This window comes from Acomys russatus, chromosome 1 (assembly GCF_903995435.1).
Source record: "Acomys russatus chromosome 1, mAcoRus1.1, whole genome shotgun sequence".
NCBI classification, from domain to species: domain Eukaryota; kingdom Metazoa; phylum Chordata; class Mammalia; order Rodentia; family Muridae; genus Acomys; species Acomys russatus.
In genome coordinates, this window is record NC_067137.1 from 93,384,012 (window position 1) to 93,406,795 (window position 22,784).

Below are 22,784 nucleotides of genomic sequence, written 5' to 3' on the forward strand. Positions count from 1 at the left end.
GCATGCTGGGTAAGTAATACTCAAGCTGTCATTCACTTTCCTAGCCCACCTCTATCCACAAGAGCAGCAAGATCAAACAGATAACTGAAATTAAAAGACCAGAAAACACAACCCCAACCTGCCCACATTTTGGCCCTCCTCCTCCCCTGCCATCCTCACTCTACCACCTTAGGGTTTCATGAAGCTCTGCTGCTCCAGAAAAGGATCCGAATTTCAGAATCCAAAGACCGTGGTTAATCCCCAATTCTGTTAGGACCTCCTTGGTTACATATGGCAAGCAGTTGCCTGAGCTGTCACTTGGGGCTTAGTATAATATAGAGTATACTATATATTCTATAGTATACAGCACAGTATACAGCACAAGGCAGAAAGATAGCTCCTGGGGGTTGAATCTTGCCCCTAAGGCTGTGAAGACCCAGAATGACTTAGAAGGACTGATCACAGAAGGCTCCAGAGTCGGCATTTCTTGCCTCCTCATCTTATAGTCAGTTCCTATTTAGTCTCTTCCTCTGCTCTAGAAGGTCATGACTCACTGGAACCACCAGTAACCCCCTCCCTTATGGTCCAGTCTGACGCTGCTCTCTTACTACTGCTGTCATGGAGCAGTCCCCGTATCTTCCTACCTGACTACCATGGAGACTCTCCAACTCCAGGCATGCTCCTCCTCTACTTGGTCCTGGGGTGGGGGTGGCAGAAAGGGGGATGCTTTGAAATATGGGTCTGACATTATACAGGTCTCAGGCCTAGATCCTTCAGAGAGTTTCCCCAAGGCCACCCATGGTCCAACCCTCCAGTATTTCCGACTCCCTCTAACACAAACGACTTTGCTTCAGACAGGCACAACTCTGACTTCCTCACTCAGCACATGTCTGTGCACCAGACGTTCATCTGGGCTCTTTAAGACACATGCAGCAACGGGTAAGGCAGGCAATATTTCTGTCTTCCTGTTGTTTCTATTCTCATGGAAAATACCAAAAGTAAAGCAGTACACACAAGATGATTCCAGATAGGAGTGCGGGTGAGAGGTCGAGTGTGTCAGCACTATGTGTCAGCTCTAGGGTACAGGAAGGACCACACCATAGCATGTCAGGAACGCTTGGCTCAAATGATAGCTCAGTATGAGATATGTACGGCTAGCTGGAGCAAAGTGGTCCAGACAGACAGAGAGCATATCCTAAAAAGGCGAGAACACAGAAAAGATGGTATAGCTCGTGGGGAACGTATGTGTGTGTGTGTCTGTGTGTCTGTGTGTGTGTGTCCACATGTGCACATTCATAAATGTGTGTGTGTGTGTGTATATATATATATTTATTTATGTATGTATGTATCCATGTATATATATATACAAATATTGGCATGTAGACATAGGCAAACATACACAGAGTAAGAAGAGGGTCATGGGGAGGATAACTCATGGCCAGACACATTGACAGAGGTTAAACAAGTCACTCATATTAAATTTGATTTCATTTTTTGTTTCTGTGACAGGATCTCACTGTTTCAAGGGGCCTCAAATGTGAGATCCTGCTGCCTCAGTTTCCCCAAGGCACACATGCTCATATCTAGCTACTGGATTCTTTTTTTTTTTCCCCCCTTGGCTTGGATTACATTTTGATGCAACTGAAAGCAAGCAGGAATATCACAAGCTGGGGTAGCTAAATTATAAATGAAGCTTTTATTTCAAGAGAGTCCTCTGGAAGGCAGATAGAGAACTTATCCCAAGAGCTGATGCTGTCATTCGGGAATCTACTGCAGAACCAGCTGCAGTTCCCTGCATACAGCCACTCCCAGGAAGCTACCAGGGAGTCGCTCCTCCTGGAACATGCGGTTTTCCTTCTTCCGTATATCTAAAGCTCAAAATGCAGACATCGCTTCCTCTTTCCAAAGCCCCACTAGGATGTATGATTCCTCTTCTCCATTCCCACAGCTCCAAAGCCTACCTACACATGCTACAGAACAGAGGACTAGACGGTCTCCCCAGGCAGACCGAGGGCAGGTGTTCAGCTCTGCACCTCTCTGTCTAGCACATGGCACAGGTACTTTCTTGCCTGGATGCACAGATGGGAACAGTGTCATTGTTTAGGGTTAGGTTACTATCCCACCATATCTAATAACTATTGTTGCACCTGATAATACTGTCCATATTTCTCAAAGAAAACAGAAACAATGAGGTAACTCACCACAGATACACTCACCACACACACCTCCATGCATTCCACTCTCTGCGGCAGACAGACATGGGTGAATGTCACTCCCGAGGCCAACTCCCACTTGAGGATCACCCTGTTTCTGTTCTTTTCATGGTTATTGTGACCTAAGGTCTCGCTGTGTAGACCAGGATGGCCTCACACCGGCGAGGTGTGCCTCCCAGTGCGGGGATTACAGGTGAGCATCGTCACACATCCCTTCTCTTCTGCAGTGCTCAGGACTCTAGCATGAGAGGGAGCTGGTCTCGTTCTTCCATTTACCCTAATAGCTCATTCTCATCAGTACACCGCTATCTCACATATTTAAATGTTTTAAAGGGGAAGTCCTTAGAAATTCCCCATGAGCCACCAGCTACCACTACTTCCCTCTATGGAACTCTTGGAAAGAATTTATTCAACACACTCCCAACCTATGGCAGTGTATCTCTATGACTTTCTGGCTTTTTGTTTTTGTTTTTGAGACAAGAATTTCATGTAGCTTATGCTAGCCTCTTACATAACATAGCTAAGGATGACCTTGAACTACTTGCTAATCTTCCTACATCTATTTATTTTTTTTAATTATTTTTTATTTTATTTTATGTGCATTGGTGGGAGGGTGTCAGATCCATTGGACTAGAATTACAGACAGTTGTGAGCTGCCATATGGGTACTGGGACTTGAACCTGGGTCCCTTGAAAGAGCAGACAGTGCTCTTAACCATTGAGCCATCTCTCCAGCCCACTACTTCTATTGGTATGTATGGTAGCATGCACCACCTTACATACCTGCCTTTCTTTTGTTTCAGTGTGACAGGGTTTCATTATGTAGCCCAGGTTGGCCTCAAATTCACAATCCTTTTGCCTCAGCTTGCTGAATATTGAAATTACCGGTATATATCACTCTGCCTGGCTCTTCTGGTCTCTCTTGACCCCATTTGACTAAGTTTTCACCACCAGCATCCCAGAGAAACAGGTCTCATCCTGATCTCCCAGGCCCTTTAGTCTACTAGCGCGTCCTAATCCTTGCCATAATTGATGACTCCAGCCTTCTTGGAATACTGTCTTAGTCTTGCCTGGGTATAAGATTTTTCTGGGCATCTCACCATCACCATAGTGCACCCCAGAGGCCACCTCTTTGTGCACTAAATGGTAGTCTCTGACATAGCACCATCTACTCACCAGAACCCAGAAGTTGAGTGTGCACAGTCTCATGGAAAATAATAACTGCAGGGCCCAGAGTGGATAAGGGGACATCTAGGCCACAGCGTGCAGTGGTAGCCTTGAGTTCCTTGGTAAAGTGCTTCAGGTAAGCTTCCGAGGCATCCCCAAGGAATTTGAAGAGGTCATTATGCAGCCGGTCTGCATGAGTCCGATAGATGACCAGGTCTGAGACAGCCAGGACCTTTAGCAGCAGCCGTGTTCTCTGGCTGAGATTCACGGTGGCCCCCAGGAGTCCTTCTGTGTCTATTACCGCTACCTTATGGACTGGGTCATAGGCTGCCCACACTCCCACTGTGCAGGACTCCTGAGCAGGGGAGGTTTGGAAGACTTCTCGGCCATAGAAGAAGGTGTGGTTGAGGGTGTGGGACTTCCCATCACCAGTATTTCCAAAAATGGAAACCACCTTGAGATGCTGGTCAGGCTTACAGTCCAATTTCCTAATAAAGTCCTCTTCATTTCTCACCTTCAAAAAAAGAAGAAGAAAAAGGGAAAGACAATAAAATATGGAGACTGAATAGCTCCTGTAAGAAACACAAATGCTTCTCAAGGACAAGGCCCTTCCTGACTTGTCTAAGTAGAAGGAAAAGGAAGTCCCAAGGCGAAAGCTCCACCCTTAGCACACAGCTCACAGGACCCTCTGAAGCTTCAGTCAGTGGAAGAACTCAGTAGTCATGAAGACTGGAAACTGGGGCTGATGAGGCGGCCTGATGGTTTTTTAAAGTTCTTGCTGCTCTTGGAGAGGCCCTGAATTTGGTTCCCAGAACCCACACTGAGAGGCTCCTAGATGTCTGTACCTCTAGCTCTAAGGTATCAAAGCAAATGCCTTCTTCTGGTTTCCACGGGCACCAGCATTCACCGGCACATACACACAGAAACACACAGTTAATAAAGAGCTAAAACCATAAAGTTTGGGGCCGGGCGTGGTAGCGCACGCCTTTAATCCCAGCACTCGGGAGGCAGAGGCAGGCGGATCGCTGTGAGTTCAAGGCCAGCCTGGTCTACAAAGTGAGTCCAGGATGGCCAAGGCTACACAGAGAAACCCTGTCTCGAAAAACCAAAAAAAAAAAAAAAAAAACCCATAAAGTTTGGTGGTTTTTCTTTTCTTTTTTTGTTTGTTTTTGTTTTGTTTTGGTTTGGTTGTTTGTTTGTTTTGTTTTTCTAGACAGGGTTTCTCTGCTTTAGCCCTGGCTGTCCTGGAACTCACGATGTAGACCAGGCTGGCCTCGAACTCATAGAGACCTGCCTGCCTCTACCTCCTCACTGGGATTAAAGGAGTGCACCACCACCACCGGGTTCATGAAGTTCTTAGAAGAAAGCATGTTAATCATTGGGTTGGGCAATAGTTTCTAAAAAGAAAGAGATAAATTGATAGTGTAAGACCACATGCTGAAAAGCCACCAAGATAGTGAAAAACTGAGCTGGAAGGATGGCTCAGTGGTTAAGAGCACTGGCTGCTTTTACAGGATCCACAGTCAGTTCCCAGCATTCACACAGACGCTTCCGACAACCTGTAACTCTAGTTTCAGGGCACCAGCCATGCATGTGGTGCCCAGACATACATGCAGACAAAACACCCACACACAAAATAATTTTTAACATGTAATAAAGAAAAACGTACATGCAAGATTCCCATGACTCAGAAATTCTATTTCTGGATTTATATCCATTAACTGAAAACAAATGTCCACACAAAACCTCTCTGTATGTGAATATAAACAGCAGCCTTAGCCATACCAACCAAAGTCAAGATAGCCCAAATGCCTATCAACTGATGAGTAAGGAAACAAAATGCGGCACATCCCCACAATGACTGTTAGTTAGCCGTAAAGGAGGAGGAGCTCTTTTCATCCACTATTGCAATTTACAACTATTATTTTCACCTCTAAGACATTTCTTAAATGTGTCCTTACTTTGACCTGATTCTGTAGAAATTTCTGCTCCCTCGCTCTCTCTCCTTCCCTCTCCCTCCCCCGTGTGTATGTGCGCGTGAGCGCGCGCACGTGTGTGTGTGTGTGTGTGTGTGTGTGTGTGTGTGTGTGTGTGTGAAATGTGGGTGCATGTATGCCATGGCACACTATAGAGGTCAGAGAGCTACCTCGGGTGTCAGTCTTTGCCTCACCTTATCGAAGACAGTATCTCTGTTTTTATTTCTGCTTATACCAAGCTCACTAGACTGCAGGCTTCCAAAGAATCTCTGGTTCTTGCCTTCCATCTCACCTCAGCAACACTGGGGTGGCAGATGCATACTACCACACTGGCTCTGGGGACTTAAACTCAGATCCTCATGCTTGTGCAGCAAATGCCATACCACTACCACCACCCCCTCCACCACCAACAACAACCACCACCCCCACCCCCTCCACCACCACCCCCTCCTCCTCCACCACCACCACCCCCTCCACCACCAACAACAACCACCCACCCCCACCCCCTCCACCACCACCACCACCACCACCACCACCACCCCCTCCGCCACCACCAACAACCACCACCCCCACCCCCTCCACCACCACCCCCTCCACCACCAACAACAACCACCACCCCCACCCCCTCCACCACCCCCACCCCCTCCACCCCCACCCCCCCACCCCCTCCACAACCACCCCCTCCACCCCCACCCCCACCCCCTCCACCACCACCCCCCACCCCCTCCACCACCACCCCCACCCCCTCCACCACCATCCCCACCACCCCCACCCCCTCACCACCCACCCCCACCCCCTCCACACCACCCCCCACCCCCTCCACCACCATCCCCACCACCACCACCCCCTCTACCACCACCAACAACAACAACACCCACTACCACCACCACCCCCTCCACCACCACCTCCTCCACCCCCTCCACCACCATCCCCTCCACCACCACCACCATGTGAAGCTTCAGTCAGTGGAAAAACTTGGTAGTCATGAAGGACCTGAAACTGGGGCTAATGAGGTGGCTTGATGGTTTAAAGTTCTTGGAGAGGCCCTGAACCCAGGTCCTCTGAAGAAGCAGCAGTCTCTGGGGATGACGGCAGTGCCCCCTTTCTAGTCTTCCTATGTCACTTCCTTTGCTCGCTGACCTCAGAGAGGTGAAATGCTACAGAGGCACTCTGTATCCCCAGAGCTGGAAGGTAACATGCACTGCATGGCAGTGTCCACTGGATAGAAGCTGGGTTTTTTAACTATGCTGTTTCTTGTACTGACTTCTTTTGATTGGTTAGAAAGCCTGGAAATAGCTTGGGAAGGAATCCTTGCACAACTGAAGGATTCTGATTAAAAAAAAAATGTATTGTAAATCATTTCAATTGGATTTTCAGTGGGCAAAGGCATATTCTCCTCAGACTCAGGCTAGTCATTTATGTAAATCCTACTTAAAACAAACCTTTTACTGAATTAGGAAACTATATGAAATTAATATGATCACATTTGTCTACCATTAAAATATTTTCCAGTTCTAATTAAAGAAGTTACAATATTTTGTAGTACAAAGTATTTTTACTTATAACCCACTACTGTAAATGTTTATGAAACATATTTTGAAACAAGTTTTGAACACACCCATAATCCCCAAACTGTAACTACAAATGCTAAAATAAAAAGTCTCCCTGTAAAAATAATAAAACCTGGCCAGATGGTGGTGGCGCCTTTAATCCCAGCACTTGGGAGACAAGAGGCAGGTGGATTGCTGTGAGTTCAAGGCCAGACTGGTATACAGAGTGATTCCAGAACAGCCAAGGATACACACAGAGAAATCTTGTTTCAAAAAAACAAACAAAACAAAACAAAAACAAAAACAAAAAAACTGGCACTTGAGAGATGGCTCAGCAGTTGAGAGCACAAGCCACTCTTTCCAGGGGACCTGTGTTCAATTCTCAGCATCCACATGGCATCTCAAAAAAACAAAACAAGGGGCTGGAGAGATGGCTCAGAGGTTAGGAGCACTGTCTGCTCTTCCAGAGGTCCTGAGTCTAATTCCTAGCAACCACATGGTGGTTCATAACCATCTATAGTGAGATCTGGTGCCGTCTTCTGGCGTGCAGGTGTATATGCAGATAGAGCACTCACATACATTACATTAAATAAATAAATATTTTTTAAAAAACAACAACAACAAAACTCTCTAAAACTCACACCTTCACACAGACATAGATGCATGCAAAACACCAACACACATGAAATAAAAATAAACAAATTTGGAGCCAGGCGTGGTGGCACATGCCTTTAATCCCAGCACTCAGGGAAGCAGAGGCAGGCAAATTGCTGTGAGTTCTAGGCCAGTTTGGTCTAAAAAGCGAGTCCAGGCTACCTAAGGCTAACATAGAGAGACCCTATCTGGAAAAAATAAATAAATAAATAAATAAATATAAAAACTGAAAAGGCACATAGTTTATACTTGCCTATAATCTTGTCATTTGAGAAGCTGAGACAGGAGGATCACTGTTTGAAGACCAAGTCTTGGCCTAAGATACAGAAGTTTCAGGCTACCCTGGGGTGAAAAGCACAAGTCTGACTGAAAACAAACACACCTTTAATCCCAGCACTTGGGAGGCAGAGGCAGGTGGATCTCTCTAAGTTTAAGGCTAGCCTAGTCAACATAGGTTCCAGGGCAGCCAGCACTATACAATAAAATCCTGTCTCAAAAACAGCAAGGAAAAAGAAAAAAGACAGCTCATTAGGTACAAGTGTTTGTCACACAAGCCCAATGTACCTGAGTTTAACTCCAGGATCTCACAGTAAAAGAAAATAACTCCCCAAAAGTTACCCATGACTGTCACAGGGTTACCATGGCACATGTATGCCCACACACATTTATTACACATATACAATAATATTAATATAAAATTTTCAGCAATAAAATTTCATTGTTACCAGATATTAGATATTAGATATTTTTGCTTAATAAAAATATCTAAAACCCTGTGACATAAAGTAAACCTAGGCTGGAGAGATACCTCAGTAGTTATGAGCACCTGCTGCTCTTCCAGAGGACCCGGGCTCAATTCCCAGTACCCACATGGCAGCTCACAGCTGTCTGTTTACTCCATTATCTGACACCCTCACACAAACATACATGCAGGCAAAATACCAATACACATAAAAAATATATTAAAATAAATAATTTTTTTTTAAATTCCAGGCAGTGGTGGTGCATGCGTTTAATCTCAGCACTCAGAGGCAGGTTAATCTCTGTGAGTTCAAGGCCAGCCAGAGTGAGTTTCAGGACAACCAGAGCTACACAAAGGAAATCCTGCCTAAAAAAAACAAAATAGATAGATAGATAGAAAGAAAGAAAAAAAAAACAACTATCAGTATTTGCTTGACCTGTTTAGAAGGGGAAAAAAAAAAACACCTAAGTACCAACACATGCTAAACTGCTAAACATGACTACAAGAAAATGAGACTGAATGAAAGAGCCAGACAGAAAAGGCCACATATTACCCATTTACATTCAGAAGAAGCCAACTCACCGGGCAGAAAGGAGATGGGTGTCTGCCAGCAGCCACAGAGGAGGAAACAGTGAGAGGCTGTCAAGGGGACAAGGTCTCTGCTTGGGGTGGAGTCCTGTGTGTTCCAGGCTGCGGCTTTAGAACAGGCACTGAATCCTCTAGGTCAGTTACTTACTTCACTTGGGGGGCTAGGGATCAGAGCAAGCATGGGCCTTCAGCGACATTCACACTTTAAAAGATCAATCTAGACTGAGGGTCAAGTTTAGTCAGGTAAGATTCGACTAGCAAGTTCAAGGCTGACATCTGATCCTCACACTGAGAAGGCAACTTAAAAATAAAGCCAGAGAGAGGCAGGCAGATCTTCCTGAGTTTGAGGCCAGCCTGGTCTACAAAGGGAGTCTAGGGCTACACAGAGAAAACCTGTCTCAAAAAACAAAAACAAACAAACAAACAAACAAAAAAAAAACCCAAAAAAAAAACTACAATAAAGGGTAGTTGTGGTATGTGAATATTTTGATAAAGCTGTGATGTTTTTAAAAGGTTTACTGTTCCGACTTCACACGTTCATAACCCCATGACAATTTAAAGAACACACAGGGATGTGATGGCTCACTTGCTACCACCCTGGTTAACCTCCTCATAGTCCTCACACATGCTCTCAAGAACCAACACACACACACACACACACTCACACTCACACTCACACTCTCCCTCCCTCCCTCCCTCCCTCCCTCCCTCCCTCCCTCCCTCCCTCCCTCGTACTTCCTCCCCCCTCTAAATAAAATGTTGGGTTTCTTGTTTTCAAGATGCAGACTACAGCTTCAGAAAGCTCCTTAGGATCCCTTCTCAGACCACAGAAGCCCACATCAATACCTCCACCCCCAGGTCTCCTCTAGCTACAGGAGTATCAAGCCTTCATAACCAATTTCTTTCCACTATTAGAGAAAAAAACCACCTGTCTGATTCAAGTGTCTTGTGGCTTCACAGAGATCAGAAGCGCACGCAGAGCACTGAGTGTGAAAGTATGATGAACTGTGCACTCTCTCCCTTAATCCCATCCAGAAGGCCAAGCACTCCTTATTACCACTGTGACTATTAAGATTAATAAGCATCTTAATGCTAATGACAATGCCAACAATCCCCTGCGGTGACCGGGCTCATCACACAGAACACATGCCTATCTTATCTTTGCACACACGGCGCTTAGGGTACAACCTGGCACACAGGAGCGGCACCTTGCTGGAAAGCTTGGTCACTCCTCTCTGCCCCGCCCCCGCCCCCTCCACAGGGCTGAACACAGCAGCATTTGGTAAGCTTGGGGACAGGCTACTTCAACTGGTAGCTCTAGGAAACAAGAGATGTAGAAGCTGGTAGTTCACATCTGTAATCCCAGCACTGAAGACATGGAGGCAGGAGGATCTCAAGTGTAAGACCAACTTGGGCTACACAGCAAGACTCTGTCTCAAAAAATTAAGTGAAAAAAGATTTTAAGTGGCTGGAGAGATGACTCAGCAGTTAAGAGCACTGTCTGCTCTTCCACAGGTCTTGAGTTCAATTCCTGGCAACTGCATGGTGGTTCACAACCATCTGTAATGTGATCTAATACCCTCTTCCAGCATACAAGTGTACGTGCAAATAGAGCACTCATATACAATAAATAAGTAAAATCTAAGAAAAAAAATTAAATGGCTAGGTGGAGGGGCGGAGGCCTTTAATCCGAGCACATGGGAGGTAGAGGCAAGTGAATCTCTGTGAGTTCAAGGCCAGCCTGGTCTGTATAGTGAGTTCAAGGACAGGAGGGCTACAATATAGGGAAACCCTGTTTTAAAAAAAAAAAAGCCAACAAAAAAATTTAAGTGACACAGAACAGTCCGTTTTGGACCTGTGTCACTCAGCCAGTCGGCTCCAAGTTGCTACGGTAGCCAACAAGACACAAACAAAAGCCCCATAAAGCTCTGCTAGTAAGAAGTCAGCCAAGGTCAGAGTCCAGCTGGAAGAGCCGTCTCCGTTCTCAAACAGCCCTGAGTCAAAAAGAGCAGTGTCCTCCCTCAAAATCTACCGTGTGACACAACTGTCAACCTAGAAACAGCAACTGGTACCCAAAATAAGAGCAGTCATGTAGAAGCTTTTAGGTACAGAATTAAGTGTTTCCAGATTAATAGTAAGTACTCATCAAATGATACACAGAATATATAAATAAGCCAGCTGTGCTTACACATCCCTGTAATCTGAACAACTCAGGAGGCAAAGATGGGAGGCTCTTGAGTTCAAGGCTAACACAAGCTACAGAGCAAGACCCATCTCAAAACAAAACAAAAACAAAAATAAACAAAAAAACAAAGTTCATACACACATGTCTCTCTGTGTGTTTGTGTATATGTATATATGATGAAATAATATCTGGACTATCATCTGGTATTTAGTGTCCTGAGATATATTAAACACATATGTTCTTGAGTTGAGTATAGCTTCTGGATCCAGTGAGTGGACTCAGAACTCAAAAGCCTTGGCAGCTCTATGAGCAATCAGCATATACCAAGTGGCATTTTCAGATGCAGAGTGAGGACATAACCATTTTGACCTCCACTGGAAAGTCAGTGGCTAAATGAACAGATGAGGAAAACTGCTTGGCAAACCTGGAAGCAGGCCTCACCTCCTGGCTTTCCCGTTCCTTTGTTCCCTGGTAACACTACTAAACACATCCCCAACCTGTGAGCGTCTTCCTGAGCCAGAAAGGACCCAGTTGCCTTCACTTAGGTGGCAGCAAGACTGGATTTCTAACTGGAAAAGCAAAGGTCAAGGAAGATAAGAGGTCAGGTGTGATGGCACAGAGCACAGGAAGATCAGAGCTGCAGAGCAGCGCTGGGTCAGCCTGCACCACGTCCCAGAAAAGAAAAGGAAATAGGTAGGATTCTCTTTGCTAGTGGAAGGAAGGCTCTGGAAGAGGCAAGGCTCCTGATCCTCTAGTTGTCAATTCACACTCATCAGCCCACTTTCACTCCATTTCTGAGGTCAGCCCACTCAATTCTGTCTGAAATAGCTCTTGACAAAAGCAGAACATCACCTTTGCTCCCCTTAAGAGCCTGGACTCAGAGACCTTGGGCAAGTCAACAGCTCCCAGATTCCACCCCAAGCTTAGCCACTGCAGGGCCTTTAAAGAGCCACTTCACTAGGACGCCTCAGGGACATTAGATAACAGCTGACTAGCCAACCCTGTGGGGACACAGAGGACTGCCTAAGATAAAGTACTGCCTAAGATAAAGTCCAGTGTGTAGCACACAGCAAGGGAGAACAGGCGCCATTATTAATTACTTAGAGCCAGCCCACTGGGAAAACACCCAAGTGTGTTGCAATAGCAGATAGGCTCCCACCTGCCTGCTACCCAGAAATCACTAACTCAGCAGTGTGGCGGATCTAAATCAGCTCTGCCTAAAAATTAAAGCTCTTACCGGACACTTCAAGTAACTCCTTGCCTCTCCCTCTAACCAGAATAATGCGTTAACAAGTAGTAGCACACGCCTTGATTGCCAAGACTCAGGAGGCAGAGAGGCAAGGCAACCTTTCTAAGTCCCAGGACAGCCAGGCATACACAGTGAGACTCTGTCTCAAAACACAACAACAAAACTCAAACAAAAATGTGCATTATTAATACTTGTGCTGCAGCTGATTTTCAGGAAAAGTGGCTATCTAAAACATATTAAGCTGAAAGGAACCCGACAAGGGGCCTGAAGAGATGGCTCAGCAGTTAAAGAATGTGCGCCTCTTCCAGAGGAAGACGCACACACACACACATACACACACACACACAGAGCAGGAATGTAACCCAGCTCCAGAAGACCCAATGCCTCTAACCTGCATTCACATGCACAGACCCACACACAGACACATAAAACAAAACAAAACAACCTTTGAGAAAGAAACCCAATAGCGCCTCTGTCTTACCTGCTTCTCTCTCCCACGTTCCCACTTACTCAAAAATTTTATTTCTGTAACATTCTAAGGCCAATTTGTAAAATAAATTAACAGTTCTCAATGATCCCCACTATTCCTATGTGGAGATCAGAGTATTTCACAGGAGGACAATATCCAGCAAGCCACCTCTGAACCAAGTGGGCAACAGCAGTGACTGCCTCCCTCAAATTCCATCTTAGCACTCAGAATCATTTGGGGAAAAATGAACACACATGGACTTTCCCCAGCAGCCCTGGGGAAGGAGAAGCAACAATGGGGAAGAACCAAGGAGCTGAAGGTCGTTCCACAGCCTAGCAGGTTCTAGAAGATAAGCCACAGTTACTCAGCATCAAGGAAGATGAGATCTGTACCAAATATGACCAGACATCCCTCTCAGGGTTACCAAGGGGTACCAGTGGCCCCAAATCAGCTCCATCACCAAGCAATGCAAAGCACTATCCAAAACTTCCTACTCCCATCACAACTGGAAGCTCAGGGTAAAGTTCCACCACATCCAACAAAGAATTATGTTATAATTTTCCACTGAGATTTGTAACAAACGTAAGTGGGCAGGTGATTTTCAACATTTAGTTCCTATTAATGGACTTTTGTTTGTTTTGATTTTTCAGATAGGGTTTCTCTGTGTCACCCTGGCTGTCCTGAACTCACTTTGTAGACCAGGCTGGCCTCGAACTCAGTGATCCACCTGCCTCTGTCTCCCGAGTGCTGGGATTAAAGGCGTGCACCACCACGCCCGGCTAGTAGTCTAGTCTTAAAGAAGTCCCAACAAAGGTTCCAGTCCAGGAACAAATTCCTATGACCAAGAGCCGGGCGTGGTGGTGCAAGCCTTTAATCCCAGCACTCGGGAGGCAGAGGCAAGCGGATCGCTGTGAGTTTGAGGCCAGCCTGGTCTACAAAGTGAGTCCAGGATGGCCAAGGCTACACAGAGAAACCCTGTCTCAAAAAAAAAAAAAAAAAAAAATTCCTATGACAGAAGGTTCTAGAAATCCTGCTTCTACAACATAGAAGTTCAGAAGGTGTCCTTCCTCTCTCCTAAGAGTGCACACTGACTGTAGGTTCCCATGTGACATGGCAGTTCCTCCTTAGAAGCACAGCCATTTCCCTATCAACTGTTTTCTTAAGGAGTCACAAGTTTGGCCTCACAAACACTGAGAAAGTTTGATAAGGACAAAGATCACTTTCTTCTATTCCATTGTCCCCAAAGTGTCCCATGACTTGAGAGGTCAGGAATTCCCCTCCGGCGGAGTCTTGCAACTCCAGCAGCACCCGCACTAGCCTCACAGACCCTGCCCCCAGCTCCTTTGCTGTCCTAGCCACAGAGAACACATCCACACAGAAAGGACCCTCACACAAATTCTTCCACAACAGTTCGTTTTAGCTCCATGATGACTTTCTCTGACACACCTCACTCACCCAGTTCAGCTCTCCTTTTGTATCTGAATAAAAAGCTTTCCCATCCTGAGGACTGAAGACACCAACTCAAGAGATCTTCCCAAAGACCCTTCCGAATGGGACATCAGCTCCTTTTACACAGCATAGCCAATTCCTATTTAGCTCCAACAAAACTAGCATAAGCACTGGTGACACTTGGGATCTTAGAAGGAAAGGTAGAAGGAAGATGAATCACACCAGAGGCAGCTGACAGAACCCTTCCCTTGCTCAAACCCTGACTCCCACCCACCCTTTCCGTTAACTGTCCACACTCTTGCCAGCTCTCAGCTTCACACTACAATGTGCTCCTTGCTGAGGGGCAGGGCTCCACGCTCTCCAACACAGCAGGAGATCAGCATATACTGCATAAATGGATGCACGAAGGCAGCACACAATGTCTACACGCTTTGTGTGTTCCCTCTAGTGGAAAGAAGAGAGTGTGCTACCACCATGGAGGTTTAGCCAAGCTGACTCTACCCAACCTTGACAAGGTCACTGAACTTATTTTGGCCTTAATTTTCTCACCCTGAGGTGAATGAAGCAATGTAATTTACTACATTATTTCTAATGTTGTGATGGTTATTTTGACTGCCAACTTGGTGCTCTAGAATCATCAAGGAGAAACACCTGCTGGATGCCTCTGGGAAGGTGAGAAGACCCAGAGTGTGGGTGACACTATCCCAGGGGCTGAAGTTCTGGACTGAATAAAAAGGCAAGAGAGAAAAAAGGAAAAGGATTCAGATTTAAATAAAAAATTTAAAAGGCCATAGCCAGGTGTAGTGGCAAACACCTGTAATCCCAGCACTCAGGGAGACAGAGACAGGTGGGTCTCTGTGAGTTCAAGGCCAGCCTGGTCTACAAAGTGAGCTCAAGACAGCAAAGGCTACACAGAAAGACCCTATCTCAAAAATAAATAAATAAATAGTCCAGCTAAACACTAGCATTCATCTCTCCCTGCTTCCTGGATACAGATGCAACGTGACCAGCTACCTCACACTCCTGCTGACATGTTTTCAAGCTGTAAGAGTCTAGATCGTCAAACTCTGAGGCCCTTCCTTCCTGTCAGGTGTTTTGTCACAGCAGTGAGAATAGTAACTAACATGGCTATTTTCATGGAGCTTACATTTTAATACAAAAAAGAATAACATTCAATATAAATATACGGTGTAAGCTAAGTGCCGAGGCCACACCTAAAACTCTGGCATTCAAAGAGGCTGAGGCAGGAGGACCCTGAGTTGACAACTCTATATCCAAATAAATAATGTATATGCACATATGAGATCAGCAATATATGATAAACAAATAAATTATGGTGTACCCATGTAACTCAGCAATAAAATGAATTACTTTATAAGTTGTTAAAAAAAAAAAAAAAACATGGATGACTCTCAAAAGCACAGTACGCTGGGTGTAACAGCCAGAAGCCTGGCTAGTTAGGACAATGAGCCAGGAAGACCATACTCAGGGCCAGGCAGGACAGCTTAGTGGCAGGGGATATCGACGTGATAGAGGACTTGCCTCGCAGTACCCAGATCCTGTGTTCCCCTAGTGTGGGATGGGACACAGCGAGTGCTTTTACTTATAGGAAACTCTAGGACATTACATCTCTAATCCACAGTGATCGAAAGCAGAGCAGTGACTGCTTCTCAGAGGCACAAGAGCACCTTGTGGAATTTTTATTTTCTTTTTCCGTTTTTCAGGACAGGGTGTCTCTGTGTAGTCCTGGCTGGCCTGGAACTGGTTCTGTAAATCAAGCTGGCCTCCAACTTACAGAGATCTACCTGCCTCAGCTTCCCAAGTACCAGGATTAAAGAGGTGTGCCACTACCACCCATCCAGCGGGTGGGTATGTTTCATGTTTTTTTTGTTTTCATTTCTCTTACATACGATTGTTTTGCTTACATGTATGTCTGTGTTCTACACACATGCCTGTGCCCTAGAAAGTCAGATGATGGAGCTAGATTCCTGGAGCTGCAGTTATAGATGGATGAGGAGAGCCATGTGGGTGCTGGGAATCGAACCTGGGTCCTCTGCAAGAACAAGTGCTCTTAGCCACCAAGCCATCTCTCAAGCCCCATGTTTCATGCCTTGATTGTAGTGGTTACAGGTGTATACATCTGTCAACTTATAAAACTACAGGCATCAATAAAGTTAGATTTTGTGCTTTGTTGTGTTTTGTTTTGTAGACAGGGTCTCAACATACGGCCTTGAACTCCCAACCCTCTTACCTCTACCTGCCAAGTATGGGATTTACAAATGTATAACACCACACTAAGTTTATGCAGTGCTGAAGATAGAGCTGGGACTTCAACATGCAGGCAAGCACTCTACCAACTGAGCCACATCTCCAAGTTATGAGCAGGCCGGATGGCACAGACCTGCAGGCAGAGGCACACAGAACTCTGTGGTTTAAAGACCAGCTTAGTACACATACCAAGTTCCAGGTTAGCCAGGGCTACATACTAAAAAACTATGTAGAAATAAATAAATAAATAAATAAATACACACAATCAGTTTTCTATAGTAAAGTTAGAAAAAGAATTCAAGAACAACTCAGAATGAAACATAACCCGAAAATCATGTACACTTGGCTATACCAGCTGTTTTCCCAAACAGTGGGAGACTTCATTTCTTAAATTCATGACCAGGGAAGAAAAAGGGCAAAGAAAAGAGGAAGAGTAAAAACAAGAAAGGAAGGAAGCAAGCAGGGAAGGTAGAAAGTTGTTTGCTTGTCTGCCTGCCTGCCAAATACTCCAAATCTAAAACAGCAGAGTTTCCTGAGACATGGGGGGAAAACCAATGGTGACCTACTAACCAAACTAAACCCACAGTTGCTGGAACCAGAAAGGCCATGCAGAAAGAACTATGAGATCCTCAGGTAACCCCTACTCAAGGGCTAACAAGAACTGGACATTCCAAGCACTGACGGCCTCTACCATGCCTCCCAGGCTTGCTCACCATGAGTTTTCATTCTAAAAACATTTTGGAGTGGACTAGAGATGTAGCTCAGTGGCAGAGCGTTTGCCTGCCATGCATAAAGCTCTGGGCTTGGTCCCCAGTACTACAAGATGGAGTTAGCTGCACAGAGAGATTACCCCAACTACTAAGATGCCACGGCTCAGTAAGTACTTCCATTTCAAGGCAGCGCAACAATGTCTGAACTTTAAAAGAAAAAGGTTATGAAATGATATGGAACAGTTTAGCCATGTGAATGACATAATCACTAGATAGCAGGGCAAAACCAGAAAGTAGAATTTCTAGAATATTCTTTGACTGTTAACCTGCTCCGAATTGTGTTGTCACTTAACTTGAATGTGGGGTGTCTGAAAGGACCAAACTTAAGTTATTTTCAAGCATCCAATGCATAGAATCAACCAGAAATGATCCAGTATAAAGAAGAAAGGGGGGGGGGGGGGCTAGACATGGTGGCACACACCTTTAATCCCAGCATCCAGGAGGCAGAGGCAGGCAGATCGCGAGTTCGAGGCCAGCCTGGTCTACAAAGTGAGTCTAGGACAGGCAGGGGTTACACACAGAAACCATGTTTTGGGGAGGGAGGAAGGAAGAGAAAAAAAGGAGGGACATGCAGGGGTTCCGGGAATTACCAGAAAATCAAATCATCCTCCGTGGCTGTCAGGCCAGCAGCCACGGTCTTTATGTATAACTAGTATACATCTCCACCCTAAAATTCTAACTATTGCCACACAAATGGAGCCTCTTGACTGAAGGCCAGACATGGTGGCACACTCCCTTGATCCAGCACTTGGGAGGCAGAAGCATGGACCTCTATGAGTTCAAGGCCAGCTTAGTCTATAAATCAAGTTCTAGGCCAGCCAGGGCTACACAGTGTCTTAAAAAAAAAAAAAAAGGAGCACACCCCAGAGAACTCTGAGAGCCCCACCCCTGCCGCTGACCTAGTCACCATCCAACCTGGGAAGAGCAGCAGCCTGCTTCCTCAACACAAAGCCCAGCTCCATAGGCAGCGGGCACATGTAGTGGTGGCGCCCACAGGCGAAGACAAAAAGATCATCATAGGGAATGTTTTGGGAACGGTAAAATGGTTCAATGTAAGAATATGGTTCATCCCCAGGAATGACACCAAGGAAGACGTATTTGTACACCAGACTGCCATAAAGAATAACCACCCCAGGAAGTGCCTTCGCAGTGCAGGAGATGGAGAGACTGTGGAGCTTGATGGTGAAGGAGAAAAGGGTGTGGAGGCAGCACATGTCACAGGCCCTGGTGGAATTCTAGCTGAAGGCAGTAAATACGCAGCAGACTTATAAACACTATCCACATCCTAGGGTTCCTCCACACAATTACCAACAAAACCACCAGAATAGTGAGAGTGGGGAAAAGAGTGAGGGATGGGAAAGCGCTCCCGAAGGCCTGGCCCAACAACACCGGCCCTATCCTAAGCGAAGGTTCCCACCTTACTACATGCAGTGACCCTTTGGGCATCGACCACAGTATTACCACCTGCCTGTGCAAGGAGAAGTGATGGAGGGTGCTGACAACCAGAGTGCAGGAGAGTAAGGTAGACCAGTGAGACAGAATATGTTTTGGGGCCAGGCAGTGGTGGCACATGCCTTTAATCCTAGCACTTGGGAGGCAAAGGGAGGCGGATCGCTGTGAGTTCAAGGCCAGCCTGGTCTACAAAGCAAGTCCAGGACAGCCAAGGCTACACAGAGAAACCCTGTCTCAAAATACAAAAGAAAACAAAACAAAACAAAGTATATGTATTAGTGTTACAGACCACAATTCCACAGGGCCCTCCTTGCCAATGACAGCCTAGAGAGGACAGCAATGAACAGGGCAAGGAAAATCAAGATGAGACCCAAGGTCAGCAGCCACCTCAATGCCGGTATCAGCACAACTTCAATTACCAACGCAGATGCCCAGAGAACCCTAAACCACAAGATGGCAAAAAGACAAAAACAGCCGATCCGCCAGCTGAGAATTTGTCTGTTCCTGAGGCTGAGCAGGGTGGGGCTGAGTAAATGCCAGCTCACCATCTCTACCACCATTCAACAAGAAGAAACGAATGAACAGCCGGGCATGGTGGCGCATGCCTTTAATCCCAGCACTCGGGAGGCAGAGGCAGAGGCAGGCAGATCTCTGTGAGTTCCAGGCCAGCCTGGTCTACAAAGTGAGCCCAGGACAGCCAAGGCTACACAGAAAAACCGTGTCTCGAAAAACCAAACTAAACCAAACCAAACCAAAACAAAAACAAAAGAAATGAACAAAGGGCTGGGCATGGGGGGTGGTACACGCCTTTAATCCCAGCACTCGGACAGAGGCAGGTAGATCGCTGTGAGTTCAAGGCCAGCCTGGTCTACAAAGTGAGTCTAGGACAGCCAAGGCTACATAGAGAAACCCTGTCTCGAAAAAAAAAAAAAAAAAAAAAGCATTAAAAGGAGAGAAATGACTTCTGCAAGTCATGCTCTGACCTCCACACTCAAGCAGTGGCGTACATGTCTATACACATACACCTGTCATGCCCACAGACACATAATAAAGACCTTTTTTTTTTTTTTTTAAAGAAAGGCAAGATGAGGGCTGAGATTACAGCTCACTAGGTAGACTATTTGATGAAGCCCTGGGTACAGTCCCCAGCACTGTACAAACCAGGCATGGAGATGCATAGCTGTTTACTCCAGCTCTAAGAAAGTAAAAGCAGGAGGATCACAAGTTCAAGGTCGTCCTTGCTACCAACTGAGTTCACGGCTGGCCTGGAATACTAAAGCAAGACCATATCTAAGAGAGGAGAGGAAAAAGAAAAAAGAAAGAAGAGGAGCAAGAGAAACAAAAACTCCAAGGTAGCATCACCTGCCTCAGACAGTCCCTCTGTGACCTTCCCCACAGACCTGTCTAAGTGTTCCTGCCTGGAACTTTCTATACCCTTGCTCCCCTTGCCTTCATCATGGTCTCCCAGTAGCTCCCTCTCAGTTCTCAGAGTCAATCAATTAGCACCTAAATATGAACTAAAGAGCTCTCCTAGGAGCTCCTTCCACAGCAGGCCAGGTCCCCAGCTCAGTCCAGTCAGCCCTCAGAGCTACACAACCTACAGGGAAGCCCAGCTGCAGACACATGCCCGGTGCAAACCCACAAAATGAACTTAGTCATTAATCCTCCTAGCTCAAAAAGCCAAGCACTTGCCCAATTCAGAAGGATCACTTCAAAACTGACAGACAAGAGGGGGAAAAGAAACAGAATAGAACTTACAAACTGGAGGTAACAAAACAGTTAAAGAGGGCTCCTTGAAAAGCTGACTCACTGCGATTTTGAAGGCTTATATGGGTCAAATTTTAAACAGCCCTGTACTAAACAAAATAGGCTCCCAGGTTAAAAGCCAAGAGTCAGTCACAGCAGAATGAACCCAAAGATAGCACAAGACCCTCACCAGAAGCTAAGAACACACAAAAGGGGCTCTTTCATCTTTCTGTCTGAGTCATACGAAATGCTGTGTTTCCCAGTACTCCCATTTAAGGCCGTCCAGTACACCACCATCACCAAACAAAGGGGCTTTTACTTTCCAAGTGTAAAGGACAGGGTGGGGGGAGGCCTTGCCACGCATGCAATTATTGCTTATTGTTTTGACAGCGCCAAAGAGTTTTTGTGTTTTATTTTCTTGGCATGACACCTAAGAACTTAATGACAAAATGTATCTGCGCTCTGACCAGAAGCTGCTAAGGGTAACTCCCCACTGCAGCAGGCAGCTCGTAGTCGCGGTCAGTCCGGCCATTAGAGAGGAATGGGAAAGTTCAGCAATGTAGGAACTCGGGACTCCTTTGGTTCATGACCTACTGCCCAGAATGGAGTGCTTTGGGGTTTGAACAGCCTACCTAAAGAGAGGGCCCCAAGAAGCTACCTAAACCAGGAGCCAGAGGACAGAGTGACTCACCATGCCCAGGGCACATGAAAAGAGAATCGTGGCAGACCTGCCCAGCCAGTCAGCACAAAGACTTCCCATCCCATAAGAAAACATCTTTTTCCATTTTGAGTCCTACTAAAATAAGGTCTCTTTTGGTCAATTAAAAAAAAAAAAAAAAAAGCTAAGTCCCAGTATTTTGAGCAGCACTATTCTGGGACTGTAAACAAGGGAGGTAGCCAAGCAGTGTGTTGGGTCTTCTTAAAGGACCATCTTAGTGAGGGATCCAGTGACCAGGCTAAACGAAGGGCAGAGGACTCAGCTGGCTTCCCAAGGCACAGAGTAGCCTATGGTTGCTTTCTATTCAAGGAGGTCTGGCCCTCCCAGACACTATTAGCCTCCCTCAGCCACCTCATGAGCCCACAAAGTCAGCTGAGGAGCCAATGTTCCTGGACCCTCCTGAGTCTCAGTCAGTAGTCAATCAGAATGAAGCTAGGACACAGTCCAGGGGAGCATGTTTCGCCTGGAGAGGATGCTCATGAGAACTTTATAGAAAATCGATGTCTGCTCTTCCAGAGGTCCTGAGTTCAATTCCCAGGACGCACATGGTGGCTCACAACCATCTATACTAGAATCTGATGCCCTCTTCTGAACTGAAGGGTAGAGCACTCATACACAAAATAAATAAATAAAATCTTAAAAAAAAAAAAAAAGAAGAAGAAGAAGAAAAGGAAGAAAGAAAGAAAGAAAGAAAGAAAAAGAAAGAAGAAAGAAAGAAGAAGAAAGAAAGAAAGAAAGAAAGAAAGAAAGAAAGAAAGAAAGAAAATGGAAGCTGGGTGTGGTAGTGCAAGCCTTAAATTCCAGCACTTGGGAGGCAAAGGTAGGCGGATCCCTGTGAGTTCGAGTACAACCTGGTCTACAAAGTGAGTCCAGATAGTCAAGGCTACACAGAGAAACCCTGTCTTAAAAAAAAAAAAAAAAAGAATAAGAATAAGAAAAAAGCCGGGCGTGGTGGCGCATGCCTTTAATCCCAGCACTCGGGAGGCAGAGGCAGGCAGATCGCGGTGAGTTCGAAGCCAGTCTGGTCTACAAAGTAAGTCCAGGATGGCCAAGGCTACACAGAAAAACCCTGTCTCAAAAAAAACAAAAACAAAACAAAACAAAAAAAAAAGAATAAGAAAAAAAATAAACCCTGTTCAAAAATTAATAAATAAAGATGGAGGGTAAGGGTGAGACTAGGAGGCTGAAGATGGCTCAGTGCACTTGCTGCTCTTTCAGAGGAGCCAGGTTTGGTCGCCAGCATCCACATGGCAGCTCACAACTGTCAACTGTCTCTAACTCCAGTTAGATCCAGTTAGGATCCTGGCCCCATGGGCACCAGACATGCACATGACACCACAGACACACATGCAAGCAAAGCACTTGGAAACACAAAATAGAAACACATCTATCTTAGAAAATAAGGTCACTGGCCTCAATGTGGGGGGCGGGGGGTGAATAAAGAATGACTTTTAGTCTCTCATCTTTTTCCCCCAATTAGTAAACATACTGACAAAACAAGGTGTCTGACTTCCTGAAGCTCCAAAGACTAGGGAAGGAGCACCCACTTACTCCCATAAGAACCCTAATCACTGGAAAGCTTATTGTCTTGACCTTTGAGACATTTGCTT

At 45.8% G+C, this 22,784-nt stretch overlaps 1 protein-coding gene and 1 pseudogene across 2 annotated transcripts in view; one reads left to right on the forward strand and one right to left on the reverse strand.

Moving 5' to 3' along the window:
* The window catches only part of Zfyve1 (zinc finger FYVE-type containing 1), a 53,841-nt gene that overhangs the window by 21,673 nt on the left and 9,384 nt on the right, over positions 1–22,784 (reverse strand). For both annotated transcript variants that reach the window (XM_051148738.1, XM_051148730.1), the window contains exon 3: positions 3,368–3,872. In XM_051148738.1, coding sequence (XP_051004695.1) covers positions 3,368–3,872 — 505 coding nt within the window. The remainder of the gene's footprint in view (positions 1–3,367; positions 3,873–22,784) is intronic.
* LOC127195384 (Y-box-binding protein 1-like) lies at positions 17,352–19,247 on the forward strand (annotated as a pseudogene).